General features: G+C 37.3%; 1 protein-coding gene across 5 annotated transcripts; it reads right to left on the bottom strand.

The window, feature by feature from the left end:
* Positions 1–6,196: 6,196 nt before the first annotated feature.
* Positions 6,197–14,488, bottom strand: LOC7454301 (sphingoid long-chain bases kinase 1). Of its 5 annotated transcripts, none has more exons than XM_024606533.2 (10): positions 14,286–14,486; positions 14,064–14,171; positions 13,375–13,950; positions 12,904–13,275; positions 12,505–12,598; positions 12,391–12,428; positions 11,047–11,193; positions 9,249–9,348; positions 7,408–8,348; positions 6,197–6,770 (listed from the first exon to the last, which is right to left on the bottom strand). In XM_024606533.2, the coding sequence occupies exons 3-10, from the start codon at positions 13,879–13,881 to the stop codon at positions 6,621–6,623; spliced, it is 2,349 nt and encodes a 782-aa protein (XP_024462301.1). In that variant the 5' UTR covers positions 13,882–13,950; positions 14,064–14,171; positions 14,286–14,486; the 3' UTR covers positions 6,197–6,620. The 5 variants fall into 5 exon arrangements, with proteins under 5 accessions (XP_024462301.1, XP_002310911.2, XP_024462302.1 ...); XM_002310875.4 differs by having other exon boundaries at positions 13,375–13,885; XM_024606534.2 differs by having other exon boundaries at positions 13,375–13,885; positions 14,072–14,171.
* Positions 14,489–14,692: the final 204 nt, after the last annotated feature.

The following is a 14,692-nucleotide window of genomic DNA, read 5'->3' as shown; positions in this document are numbered from 1 at the left end:
CTTTTATAGCCAGAGGACGCAAGTGTTCTTTTAGTAACAGTCGCATGCATCACGGCGGTGAGGAACATCAGCCGCGAGATGCGCCTCCTGATTGAAAACGGTTCCATTATCACTGCTAGGGGTGTTCACGGTCCGGTTCGGTTCGGTTTTAACCTAAAAATTCAACCGAACCGGAAAATAGTATTTCTTATTAATATAACCTGAACCGAACCGAGAACCGGTTCAAACCGAACCGGTTTTGTTTGGTTCGGGTTGGTTTTTTAGCATAAAAACCAGAAAAACCGGACTCATCTTCATCACTGAGCTAAATCAAAGGAAAAATCTGACATCAAATATCAATCTAAGCTATTAATCACAGCAACCACTTAGAAATTCAAGAAAAGCAACCAGCATCAAAGTTTTCCACATAGGGGCTGAGAAGGGGAAGGGATGGGCTGGGAAGGGGAAGGGGAAGGGAGGTCCCGAGAGAGCTGATTGACCATAAATTTTCTTGGGTCTTTGGCTCTTTCACCAGCTGTGAATGCCATGTTGGCTTTAGCAAAGCCTTTTCTTTTGGGGTATGTAGAGAATCTCAAATCTTGCCTTCGCCCAGCACAAGGATGGAACTAGTATAAGTTATATTGTATGGATTTATTGAATAATGGTTCCCTCGCATCTGGATTGTGAAACTGGAAGGGGAAGGCTGGGAAGGGCGAAATGGAAGGGAAGGCTTGAGGGGGGGTGGTGGTTGGAAAGGGAAAAAGTGATTTAGGGTTCTGGGAAAGGGAAGGGGAAGGGGAAAAGGGGAAAAGGGGAAGGCTGGAAGGGGAGGGGAGGTTGGCGGCTGGAAAAGGAGAAAGTAAGGGAGAAAGTAATTTAGGATTCTTGGAAGGGGAAGGGGAAGGGGAAAAGGGGAAGGCTGGAGGGGGAGGGGGAGGGAGGTTGACGACTGTTAAGGGGGAAAATGATTTAGGGTTAGAAATTGTTCTTTTTACACTTTTTTTTAAACCGGTTCGGTTTGGTCCGGTTCAATCGATTTAAGCTTTTTTAAACCAGAACCGAATCGGACCGGCTGGTTTTTTTAATTTTTTAATCGGTTTATTCGGTTTTTTCTATCGGTTCGGTTTTTTCGGTTAATTTTTTCTTGGTTTTTCGGTTTAATCGGTTGGTCGGTTTTTTTGAACACCCTTAATCACTACCAACATCTCCTGCCTTTAATGCCATAGCTGTTATATTTAAGAAGATAGTGAATAGTGCTTCAATGGAATGGCGCCGTTTGGATTTCTTCTGATTTGGTCAATGAAGTTTTTTTTGCAATTTTGTAATCAAACCCCTAGAAAAACTGTAACTGGATCCCTTAATTTTAGCGCCTTTCCTGGTTTGGTCCTTGGTTTCAGATTGTTTCAATTAAGTCCCTAATTGGTCATCAAACTTCAATACTTATACAATTAAGCCCCTAATTTGAACAAATCAACTCTTAAAAATTATAATTGAATCCCAGAACTTTAATTTCTTCCAATAAAAGCCTAAATTGGCTTAAAAATCAATTTTTATTACAATCCAACCCTCCATAAATTCAATTAAACCTTAGATAAAATTTAATTGAGTCCATAAACATCTGATTTTGGACTTTTCTTCCTCAACTTGAATTTTCTTTGTCAACAAGGCTCTCATCAGTCAAAAATATACTGTCAAATTTCAACATTTTGCATTTTTGAACCTCCTCAACCAATTTTGTCATTTTTTCAGCATTCCAACATCCTTTTCTCGCTCTTATTACTTTTTGGATTTCCTTCGAATATTTTTTTTATATATTTTTTGTATTTTCTTGTTTTCATTTTTTTTTATGGGAACCCAAAAATAGGTAACAACAGTCATGGCAGAATTATCTGCTACTTCACGAAAACTGCCAGGCTATGTTGCTTCTTTTTCTATACAACAGAGGCATAGGCTTTAACAACATCAAATAATGGGTTCATCATCAAAATCTGATCCCAAATGACATTGTAGGAGTTATTGAGTCCCATTAGAAATTGTGTTAGCCGGTGTCTATTGTGATTTGCTTTACAAGAACAAATGGTATTATTATAAGATCCCAATTCATCCCATATATTTTTTTAGTTTAATGTAGTAAGCCACAACAATCATTTGATCTTGAGTAAGGCAAGCAATATCTTGTTCAATCTAAAAAATACAAGGAGCATTGCCTTGTGAAAAATAATCCATAAGGTCTTCTCATACTTCTTATGTCGTGACTGAAAAAATGACACTGTCTGCAGTATCTTGTGTGAGTGAATTAAGGATCCAAGAAAGAATCTTATCATTGATTTTTTTCCACAAAGCATATTCATCTGGCTTGTTTGTTTTAGATGGCATGAAAATGGTTCCATTTATAAAATCCAGCTTGGATGTGGCTTTCAAAAAAGCATCATGGCCCTGCACCATGTCGAGTAATTATCACCATTAAGAGGCTTTGAGATAAGTACCATACCTGTATGATTTGAATGGTGCAAGGAATATGGATTGTTGTTCAAGGGTTGTTGTTCCTCCATAATGATCGGCAGTAGCAAAAAAAAAAAAAATAGAAAGACTAGGGTATTGAATCTAGCTCTAATACCATAAAAAAAAAAAAAAAATTGAAATATGTTCATATGTTATTATTACAATAGTAAACATCTACTTTATACAAAGGAGTTGCCATAATTATGCAATTCTATTCTAAGTAGTCCAAGTGTAAAAAGGAAACTAAAAGCAACTATAGGAAAATTACATTAAATAAAATATATTCTCTTTGAATGGCTATATATTTCTTAACAAAAGAAGCTAAAAGAAAATACATGGCTGGTAGGATAGATCGTAAAGACAGAAAAATGAAGTGTCCACATAAACGTGGCTTGACATCAATGGTGAAGGGGAGTCAAGAATCAGAGGTTGACGATGAAGCTTGTGTCCATCCAATGTTTTATAGATGATGAGCAAGCAACATGATCATTTGTTGTTTCATTTCATAACATACAAACAAACATCAATGATCAACCCATCCCAAAACAATTTTTAACTAGAACAAAATATGTCACGATTAGTTTTATTAACAATAAAAACTAAGAGGTGTGAGGGGTTTTACTGTGCATGAATGAACCGTAGCTCTTCTTATATTTCACTATGAATTTATGCATTGTTGATAAATGACAAGATTGACAGTTACAATATCAAAGTGAAAAATATAGGGAAAATAGGTGGCAATTTTAAAATTAGCAAGAAAAGTTTACTTTAGTATTGCATCTTTTCAATTGATAGCTTTTTGACCATTTAGTTTGAGTAAATTCAGTCTTGATATAAACTTTTATTTTTCAATTTTTTTAGTTCATTGTTTGAGAAAGGAGAGAGAGTTGATAGGTTTTAGTGTGTAGAAAGAAAAGCAATGATTGACACTGATTCCAACCATGAAAATGATTGATCTTAGTGTCAACAGTCTATTGATATGTTTTTTTGTTCATGAAATTACCCAAAAAAAGAGATCAAGCTTAAGAGATAATTTTTTTCAGTTTGGATTTATGTTCTTAGGTGCGTTTCTTGAGTTGGTTAATTGGTTTATTTTCATCATAGGAATTTTTTTAGGTGTGTTTGGTGTGGATTTTGGTTGAAAATTGCATTTTTAGGTCAAAAAACACCCTGCCCCATTTTCTGGGCACCCTTTCGATGGTTGGAAACGAGAAAGGCAAATGATATGTCGCTTAAGGACCCCTGCGAGCAAACATGCCCTTACAAGCCCAGACACATGCCCTTTTTAAAATGTGCTAGACACGTGGACCTGGCTTGCCAAAACTAACAGTGTCGTGTGTCTTTGCGTTTTTTTTTCTAATTTTTTTTAATGAATATCTTTTTTATATGTTTTTTTAATTAATATTTTTATTTAAATTAATACCCCTTTCTCTTATTTTTTATACTGTTTATTTTACTTTTTTTTTTAAATAACAATTGATGTTTAATTAATTTGTATGCATTTAATATTTCAAATAAATTATTATAATTTATCTATAACTTTTTTTCTTCTATGTTTTATATAACTAAACTTTATTTTCATTATGTGTTTGTAAAAAAAAAGAAGTTCTTCGTAAGAAAAAAATGACCTTCTAGATATACATAAAGCATGTACATTAAAGGAAAAAGTTGTGCTAAAATATCATACTTATCTATCTTTTACTTTTATAAAAATGATTATTTTTTTATTTTATAATTTGATCGATATCAAAAGCTCTTTCTTAGTTTATTGGTTCATATAAATTTGAATTCATTATGTTTAGCATAAACAATGTTTTTACATTTCTCAATTAAAACAATCATGATATGATGAAACACATTCATAATATTATTCTATTTTTTTAATATACTAAAAAATAACTTAAGATTCTACATGCGGTATTACATTAACAACTCTTTTTTTGTATTTATTAATGTATATAATTTTTATTTCATTTTACTGTAAATATTAATTTTTCAATTCATAGTTATATTATTTTGGGTGTAAAAAAAAACAATAACGAAACCTATACATTTTTTTTTATATTAAAAAATATTATCAAACCCACAACCAAACATAGTCAACTGGCTCCTCAAATCTATTTCCTAAAAATGCTAGTGCAAAAGACAATACATTCCTTTTACCGTTTTAGTTTCTTAGTGCTATTAGACTTTTGGACGCGAGCCCTCATGTTTTGGTCGATCAATCAGTCGAAGGCAAGCCTACCAAGAACTCGGTCTAACAAAATTTATAACAGCCCAACTTGAATTCTATGATAGTAGACGTACGACTACTATTTCCAACATTTAAATACGGCGAGCCAAGTTTACAGTTACAGGACCCCCACCAAGGAGGCATGGGTGATGACTGAGAACCATAGTTTTGAAATCCGATCCGGTAATCGATTCGGTCTAATAATTGGATCACGGGTTAGATGGGTTGACCCAAATCAACCCGGGTCAACCCAAAAAAAATTACAATGTTCGTGTTTGGTCGCTGTCATGTCTTACACGAAAAGACCTAAAGCTAAAATCCATCGTCCACTCTTGCATAGTCTTATCTTTATATGTCACTCTCCCAAATAAATCCAGCAGCGCCCCTATCCTAGCTGAAATTCAACAATCCACCATTCCCTCACCACAACAACTGCAAGCCTAGACAATAGCAGCAGTTCCCACAACAACCACGTAGCAGCTCCACCACCACCACTCTACATTCTCTATCGATTATAGTCCTTTTATCACCAAATCACAACATCTATCACCAAATCACAACATCTATTGCCCTTCTCACGCCACCCAAATCCTCTCCCCATAGTAGCATTTACCAGCAATCCACAAAAAAACCCGAGCGACTAGCCACCACTTTAAACCGATAGTCTCTCCACCATGGCCCTTCTCCTCCACCTCTCAGCTTTTTTACACACCCCGGTTCAGGGTATGGGTTCTTTCTCTATTAATAAAGTCCCGGTGTGAACTCCCCTACTGATCTGACTCCAGCAGATTCTCGAGAAGCCAATTCTCCCTCTCGATCTACTTTACCAACAAGAGCTCTGAATGAATGAGCAACGAGTTTGATTCTAGCTATTCAAAGTCAAAGCAAAGGAAATAGAATATTCTATAGCTATATCCTCAATAGTCTCTCGCTCCCCTCCCCTCTAATATGTTCTTATAAAGGCTGGAGAGAATTGTAACTGAGTTATAAAGTAAATAAAGAAAACAAACAGCACGGCTATTGAGTTATAAAGCAAAAAACAGCACAGCCGCTTGAATCTATAAAAAACAAAAAAAAAAAGTAGTCGGGTCTCAGCCGGGTTTACCCGGGTCGACCGGGTTCCGGGTTGACCCGCCGGGTCGACCAGGTTTCGCCGGGTCAACTTCCCGAAGGGTTTTTACTTAGACCCGGACCGGTCCCAGGCCCGGGTCGGTCGGGTCTCGGGTCGACCTGCCGGGCCGGTCCGGATTTCAAAACACTGCTGAGAACCTTGCACCGGCATCTTTGCTTGAGGTATCTCCAAAATTATCTGACCAATCATAGCTTCTCCTTTTAAATTTCGGAATTCCCGACACTTGCAATGGTATTTGCCTTTTTCTCTACCCCCACCAAAAATCAAAAGAGAGAGGACTGGTGTTTAAATCCGGACATGAAAAGGGAGAGGCACGAGGTACGGAAAGCAATCTGACAAACAAACGGGAGTGATGGAAACCAAATGCTTTACAATATCACCATGAAATGAACACTTTCTGTTGTAATCACAAATGAAAAGGAATGGTGTTTTCCAATACAAATCGCACCTCATGCCAACAATAGGTAAGGGGACTAAAAGGAAATCATAAAAGCAGCAGCAACTGCCGACTAATCCACATGACCGCACAAAAAAATTTACAGGGATCTCAAATGGCTCAATGGTGACGGGGCTTCAAATGAAGGATAAAAAAATAAGAAAAGGTGGAGAAAAAGGACCACATACTAGTACTCTTTGGTTCCAGGATCTATGCATATATCACAACCACAACTTGCAAAGAGAGTAGTCCCCCCATCCTTTTAAGATTGTAGAACGAGGCCTCATGGTTGTTAGATAGCATGGCTTGGGGACCGGCCAATGAGTCTGCACTGCTTGTTATATAGGATGGCTTGGGAACCGGCCAATGAGTCTGCACTGCTCTGGCAGCAAAGAAGAGATTACCTGCCCATTTAGTTGAATGAGCTCACCATCAATTCCACAACCAGTGGGTGTGTGCTTCCCAGCCTTTATCTTCACAGATTTTACCTGCACAAGTTTGAATTAGATGGTGTCAAGACAACTTGATTAATTCATTTATGAAAACATTTGCTGCCTCCTGAAGCACGCAGCATCCAATGGGGCGTGCTTCTTGTATGTACAAATGAATGCTTGAAATCACCCACAACCTCTGCATCTCTGAGAGTGAATACCTACGTAATCAGACCAAATACTGGCTAGTTTCCTTCTAACAAAACTCACATGTTGGTTAAAAAAACAACAAAATTCAACAGAGCCCTGCATGTATGGGCTAATTCCTAAAATATCAATCAACTTGATGCTTGGAGTTTTAGATGCTCTTAAAAGAAAAACTTGAATAGCAGATTTTATAAAAAAAAATTAAAATAACAACAAAGTGATCAAACAGGCAAGGCGCAGCGTGACACATTTTTCTGATCTAAAACAAGAGCATTGGATGAACCCAACAATAAATCAAAGCATTGGAAGAGCTAGCCAACATCAATTTTACAGTCATCTAAAGCCCCTTTGTATTCAATTAAAATCTTGAAATTCGTGCATACTTACATCATTGACAATCATTATGCAGCTAAATGCAATTAACTAGACTCAATTTGCTGCTTCATTTTATGGACGCAAAAGAATTAATAGGGGTACATGCTCTTACCTTAATATATTCAACATATGGGAGAGAGAGATGTTGACCCGTCTGCAATCGCAAGAAAAATCTTAGCAGCCTCCATCGCCCACTACCATGAACTAAGAGCATATCCATGGTGTTGTCATCATGCTCAGCCCTTGGTGCTACCACCTGAGAACTCTGAACAGTTCTGCAAGCATGATTGCAAACCAGGATACCAAGAAATTGTCCCTTTTTAAATTCCCATTTATCCTCAAGCCTGGGAATGACTTCCTTCTTCATCCCTGCTTCTATGTCATCTGATGGCCCTGGTAAATCAATAGGATTTTCCACATCCCAATTAGGTTCAGTGTCCCACTTTGGTTCCGCATCCCAAATCGGTCCAGGATCAGATATCGTCGAAGATATGTCCTCTCTATCATTCATTGAGGCATTTCCCCAAGAACACCGAGAAGGGTCATGTGTAGTAGTCAATCCAGTCCATCCTTTATCAGCCCTTGATTTTGACCTGGTCCTTGGCCAGTTTGGAGTTGTTGACAGTGGTAACTGTGGATGAATAACTTCTGGCTCTGACATGACATTTGTCCTCCCTAATGACAGGCGTTTTGCTTTTGGATCCAAGCCACGCACATAATCAGATGGTTCAGTGCTGGCATGGGTGCTACTGCAGGTAGTATCCATGTCCCCTCCAGACATTCGACTTGGAGTCATTATCGAGTCAATACTTGATAAGCTAGAGGCTCTGGGAATGCCATCTGTGTTAGATCTCCTCATCACATCAGTGTACAAGTCTGGCATGTCAACTATGTCTCCCTCAGCTGATTGTTTTCCTTCTCGATCCTCTTTTGATGCAGGAAGATATTCCACTTCGTAGCTGTACTTTGGCATGCAAAAGAACTTAAGAAATCCAGCAACAAAATAACGCAATGGACCAAAGCGTTTCTGATATTTCTCGGAAAGTTCCAACACTACACATGGGAAACAAGTACAAGTGAATAATAAAGATTAGTATCATGCATATGAAAATCATAAGGCATCTCAAGTATCATGGGTCTTGTACAGAAAGTTTTTGTCTACACTCTGTAAAGGTCAATATATTAAATATTATAACTGGAAAAAAAAACAATGATCAACCACCAGCTCATACTGTTCACTAATTTGAATAGATAATTGCAAAAGTGCAATCCAACAAAACAAACAAGGGTGAATGGCTCAATTTATTCTTACATAATTGGGCAAGTCTCCAATATGTCCCCATGTTTCTAATTTGCTTAGCTCTTGGCTTATCCTCTCATAATAAGAAATCAAGATCTCTAGACACAGCATGTACCAAATATGTCTCAAACATCAAGCACACACCCAGCATTGTAATCACTACAAACATTATAACAAAGCTCGTGAACATTTGAACAAAAATGGACGCAAGTGTTATAACATCAGGATTAATAAGATCTAATTATCTTGTTTGCAACTATAAAGCTCATAAGTTTATTTGGCTGCAGTATCAATAATGATATAAAAAGAATGAAATGAAACATGCTTAAAAACACCGACAAGACTGTTTTAAAATCTAAAATAGGCTACAAACCTGGATTTTATAAAGTAAACAGGAATTGCGCAATGAATTTTTTTAACAAATCTTGAAAAAGAAACAAAAGTATCAATTCTCTCACTTCTATATCAATTATTTCACATAAATATGTGTTTCAGAGGAACATTTATATGTACCAAGAATAGTTATACAAGGACATGGGTTTAAGAATCTTAAATTCGTTTATATGGTTTTTTTAGAAATAAGATCAGCCTATAAATTTTCATTGGTTGTTTCAGTGTTTCCCCAAGGATTAATTGCAATATTGTGAACTCACCATCACTCACAAAGCCATAATATGAGACTGTCATTCCAAAGTGTATAACACCAGACTGTATCCACTCAACAGCAAAAACATCTGTAGCAGTGAGACCCCCCTGAAAGCAACAAAAATACATCCATGGTGAGCTCACAAGCATGATATGAAGTGGAATTTTCACAAATACAGAAGTTTACTGAGGAACCTCATGAGACAACATGATTTCAGACTGAATGCACCTATGCATACACTCACATGCATGCGTGTGGATAACAGCAGCTTTTCAGTCAATACATTTGAAGGTGTGATGGGATACTAAAAAGCTAACACAATTTCTGAACTTCTTTTCTGTCATGCAAAAGGTTTTTACAGAAAAGGCGTTTACAGGGGAAAGGTGTAGCATTCTCACTGGCAAAACAAATAATTATCTTGGAACTTGAAAACTCCAGCTTGACTAGCATAATAGACACCAGCTTAGCTGTATCAGTTCCACTAATCAAGTTGCAGAGAAACAACGGGAAGGCTTCTAGTTCAAATAATTGGTAGAATTTACTATAGAATAAATGAAAAAAAGTCCAAACAACCTTCCAGTAGTAAATAAACATTCTCAAGAAATGATCTCATGCACTGTTGAGTTTGGAAAGAATTTGACCCCCCTTGTTTTTCCTATAGAACACCTGGAACTAATCTGGATTACATGCCACCTGAATCCAAACTTCTTGCCCTGGATGGCATGCTAAAAAATGTTTCTGGTCTGATGTGAATATTCCAATTGAAAACTCCTGTTTCATGGTAGGGCACCAGGAGTATCGAGATATAGAAAGCATATGTTGCATCACCTAAGACATGCTAATATAGGAAGTATGGGCTCGAAAAATACAGTAAAGAGAAATCAAGATTCAGGACAGCATGGAGTATTCACTTCTGTTTGATCTTTTCTTTATTTTTATTTTAAGGTTAACCTACTCCACCAAAGCAGTTACCAAGAAAACACCACCACAATCTTGAGTATCGAATCGCACTCCTTCAGAAGCCCTATTGCTGCTTTACCCAAAATGAAAAATCTATGGAAGACACTCACCCTACTACTTCATGCATCCCCACCCTCCCTTCCCTACCGATAAACATCCATTCTGATCTAACCCTGAAACAGTAGCTCCTTTCTCATCCAACCTGAAACAATAGCTTGAATTTGCTAGCTGCTGCTACAAATAGTTAGATAGTTGCACAATTCCCAGTATAAACGAGGATTGAGTGGAACATACAACTATACCTTGTACCACATTATTGCAAATGTACAGAAAGGTACCATAATACAATAGTGCTAAAATTACAAATTGAAAATAAATAGAGGCGGTGATAAAATAGGGAAGCAACAATGAGCTTTGGCCAAGGTTGATTTAGATTTAAATCTAAATCTGGAGAGTGGGGTCTGGCAATAGGCACCAGAAGTAACTCTCTCTCTCTCTCTCTCTCTCTCTAATGGTATAATTCATCCCACATAGCTCAAGCAGTTGGATGACAATAATTATTTGACCATGAAATAAGTAGTTAAATCTTATTAACTGAATAGAAAATCAGAAGCTATCCAGAACTGAAGCAAGAAAACTGCATGAGCTAGTGCTATGCCCCACCCCAACCACACACATGTGCAAGGTAGGTCCATCCCCAAGCAATTAATGGCTTTCATACTGAAAAATCGTGTTAAACAGTCTCAGTTTTGACCAAGGAAATTCACAGAAAAAAGCATTCATCTACGATAGACTGATAAAAACATTTCTGAACAGGATTTTCTAGCCATGAAAAAGAAAAATACCTTCACAATAGATATGGCAGCGGAAACTGGATCTCTAACCCCCAGAACAGTCCAAACCAGAGAATTATCTGAACCAGCAGGTATAATTCCAATTGGTATGGAAATTCCTTCTTTCTGGTTATCTCTACTAAGCAGACCATTTAGAACCTGCATGATTACAGAGGTCAAATAGCTTGTTCAACATACAGAAATAGACAAGTCACCAGATAATGTCACTATGCTCTCATTGAACACTGCCCAGATAATCCTTATAAGAGCAAATCATATTTTGCAACAAGTATCCTTGAGATTTGTAAAAAAATTACTTGCAAAATAATCTCAGAATTTAAGTTAGGCTTTCAGAAAAGGCAGGGAACGTTATTTGTGGGGTTCTTGCAAAAGTGCATGCATCTGTGAATGCATGACAGAGATGGAGGGAGGAGCCAAGGAGGGAGACCTGATCTCCATGAATGTGTATCCTCCAATCAATGACTAAGTAAATTAGAGTCAGAAATTTGGTGCAACCTGGCAGGGCTGCATAAACAGCAAAAGTTCAGCTAGAGAAGGACTGAGATTACAGTATAGAATTCCAAATAAATGAAATCATCCTCACCATGCAAAATTTTCCTCTCCTTTATACCCAAAAAAATCCTAAGTTCTGTGTAATTGTGTGTTCTAAGTTCCCTTCACTTCAACAGCATCTGCTATTGTTTACCAATATCTAACAAATTTTCTCTACTCTTCAACTATGGGCATTTTCATCAGCATGCTTAGATGGTGATTGATATCTAACAGCAAACAATCCCATTCTCGAACAAATAACTAATCTAGACCAGGCCTTTTCTCTTTACCACGAAAATCTGCAACATATTCATATCTACATAGTCAAATACAACAAGTTGTCACAACATTTGCTATTATAAATTGCCTTCAATTCTTAAATGCAGCTGATTTTGATGAAAAAGCCCAGCCCAGAAACCTGAAAAATTCAATAATGTAAACCAAGGCCCAACCTATGACTGGGAAAGCTCTGCTTCATTGGAAATGTTTTGATGCAGGAAAACTTGGTCATGATACGATGTAAATCTTTATCTCTTAACAAGTATCAGATACAAACCACTGCAAAGATCTAGATTTATTTACTCTTCCTCTCAAACAGATCTTGTTTCTTTTATCATGTTCTTCATGCCTAACTGTTAAATCATGAAAAGTAACTATCAAGGTCATTAAATCAAATCCAGGACAAGGGCATGGAGTGCATGGCATGGTTAAATGAAGTCCAAGCAGGTAAATTTTATTCATAACTGAACATTCAGTAACAAGAAATTAAAAATGGTTATTTTCATGAAAAGGTAAAAGACTGACCTCATTAATAATTCCATCACCACCAACGCATATAATCCCTGAAAGAATATGTAGTTGTCAGGGTAAAGATGAAAGATGTAACATGTTATAAGGTGATGCATTGAGTAATAATACCATCAGGACAAGTGCTGATATCAACAGTAGAAGCAAGATTTTTAGCATGGCCAGCAGATGTTGTTTTGACCACCTCCAATTTAAACCCTGCAAGCTGTCACAGTTTACACTTTCGAATATAAATGATTGATATCAATATATATCAGGGAAAAGTGTGCATTAATTCACCAAATGAAGTAATGCAAGAGAACAATCATACCAAAGAAGAAAAGAAACATGAAGTAAGTAGGATTAAAAAACAATGGAATATCTATTAGATATGTTTATCGATTTAGAGAGGTGATTCATGCTTTCATGGGCAAGTTGAGGTGGAGGAAGTAGAGTTTCATGCTTCATTGGATTATCGTGTATTGGAAATTACATGAAAACTGCGAGCAAATACCAAGAACAGTTACGGACCTTAAATATTGGTTCTACTATTCCATGGAAAACTTTAGTTGAACGACCATGTCCAGACCGTGGATTTAATATGACAAGCATTTTGGGAGGGCACTTGCACTTGAAGAGAAGCTCAGGGGGAGGGTCAGTGGGAAGCGACTCAGAAGAAGCTTGCTTTTTTGATGAAGCCAAGGGATGAGGCAAACAGTTAATATAGCATTGCTGATCAGCAAATCCACCGACCCATTGAAGTGCCTCTTCTATGCTAGAAGCCAAGAAACGGTAGTCTTTGCGAGTTCTTTTAGGTTTAATAAAGCAAGACAGCCCACGAGAGCTCTTTTTTATGGGATAAGAATGCACTGTAAAATGTCTGAGACCAACATTGTATGACACCTGTCAAAGCCACATGGGGGGGGGGGTCATTGCTCTAGATCTCTATGGTAAAATCTTGAGTGCAGTTTTTTTGTTTTTGGAATGAAATGAGGATATTACCGAGATGACATGCTCAAGATGGAGCATATGAGAACCCCAAACTAAAGCCTTGCTTGTAAGCTTAGCATCAACTGCTTGTTGGTTGGTAATGTCAGCTTGGTCTTTAGTAGTATTGCTATGATAGGAGGAAGAGGCACTTCTCTTATCCAAAATGAGTTTCCCAGAGAAGACAGCATAGCCTAACAAATCAGAGTTTTCGTCTCCTCCTGCAGCTGCTCCTCCACCTATGTCTATTTTGAGCTCATCAATCTTGGGTTGGTTGAATGGAAACGGATCATCAGCAACGACCTCCATACTCCTCTTGGAATTGGAAGCAGCAGCCTTGAGCTTCTTGCTGCGTTTCTGTTTCTCAGGAAAAACAATTGGGGACGAGTGCATAGCTATTTGAGAGCACAAGCTCAATCTCCGCTGAGATTTATTACTATTGTTGGTAGTAGCAGTAGTAGCGTTGGAATTACTACCCGGATCATTCCTAGACACGGCATTCCCACTCTTGCTTGGATGCATATCTCTGCGTTTGTGTAATAGAAAAAGAAACAACAAGACAAGGGACTTGTGATGATTTTCGATACACTTCTGTGAACATCCGACAAATTGTGACAAGATTGGAATGGTTGAATTTCCCTTGGTAAAATTACTTATTTAATAAAAAAAAAATCAAAGAACTTGTAAGGAAAATGAAATCTCACACTCTCACATGACCTGGAGGTGATACGATGACGATGACCAATATGTAAAAAATCCAAAATTGAGAACAAGAAAGGGCACCAATCAATTCAATCAATGATCAGATCAACCTGCAAAAGTTCAATTCAATTCCTTGGGTTATTATTATTTTTTGTTACCTTTTCCGATTAGATTAGAATAGGGAAAAAGGCAACAACACGGAAAAAGAGGAACGAAAAAATTACCTTAGAATGATGATGATGTCTGTGAGATTGTCATCCTCATCTAGGCTCTACTGATGCGCTCTCGTCTCATCTCGTCTCAGGTGAAAATGAAGCAATTAGTATCATCAGGTGATGTGAGGTGAGGAAGACGAGGAAGATTCGTTAGTTGGTTCGTTCATTCAAGGCTAGAAAGTGGAAACTAGCATTCGGGTTCGGGCCCCTTTATTTCGGCCTCATATTATATTACCACTTTCTATTACCGGATATTACTTCCATGTTTTTTTTTAACAAACCTCAATTAAAAAAATAACCCCAATCTCGTAAGCTTGCAAAAAGAGCTTAATCTAGGTTGATAATAATGTTATTAGTTTGTATTTTTTTTTCTTTTACATCTTATAAAAAAACATATTTAATGTGTATCTTAAATT

Source organism: Populus trichocarpa, chromosome 8 (genome assembly GCF_000002775.5).
Source record: "Populus trichocarpa isolate Nisqually-1 chromosome 8, P.trichocarpa_v4.1, whole genome shotgun sequence".
In the NCBI taxonomy this organism is placed as follows: Eukaryota; Viridiplantae; Streptophyta; class Magnoliopsida; order Malpighiales; family Salicaceae; genus Populus; species Populus trichocarpa.
The sequence above is the reverse complement of the archived record's forward strand: the minus strand, read 5'-3'. Positions and strand labels throughout refer to the sequence as shown.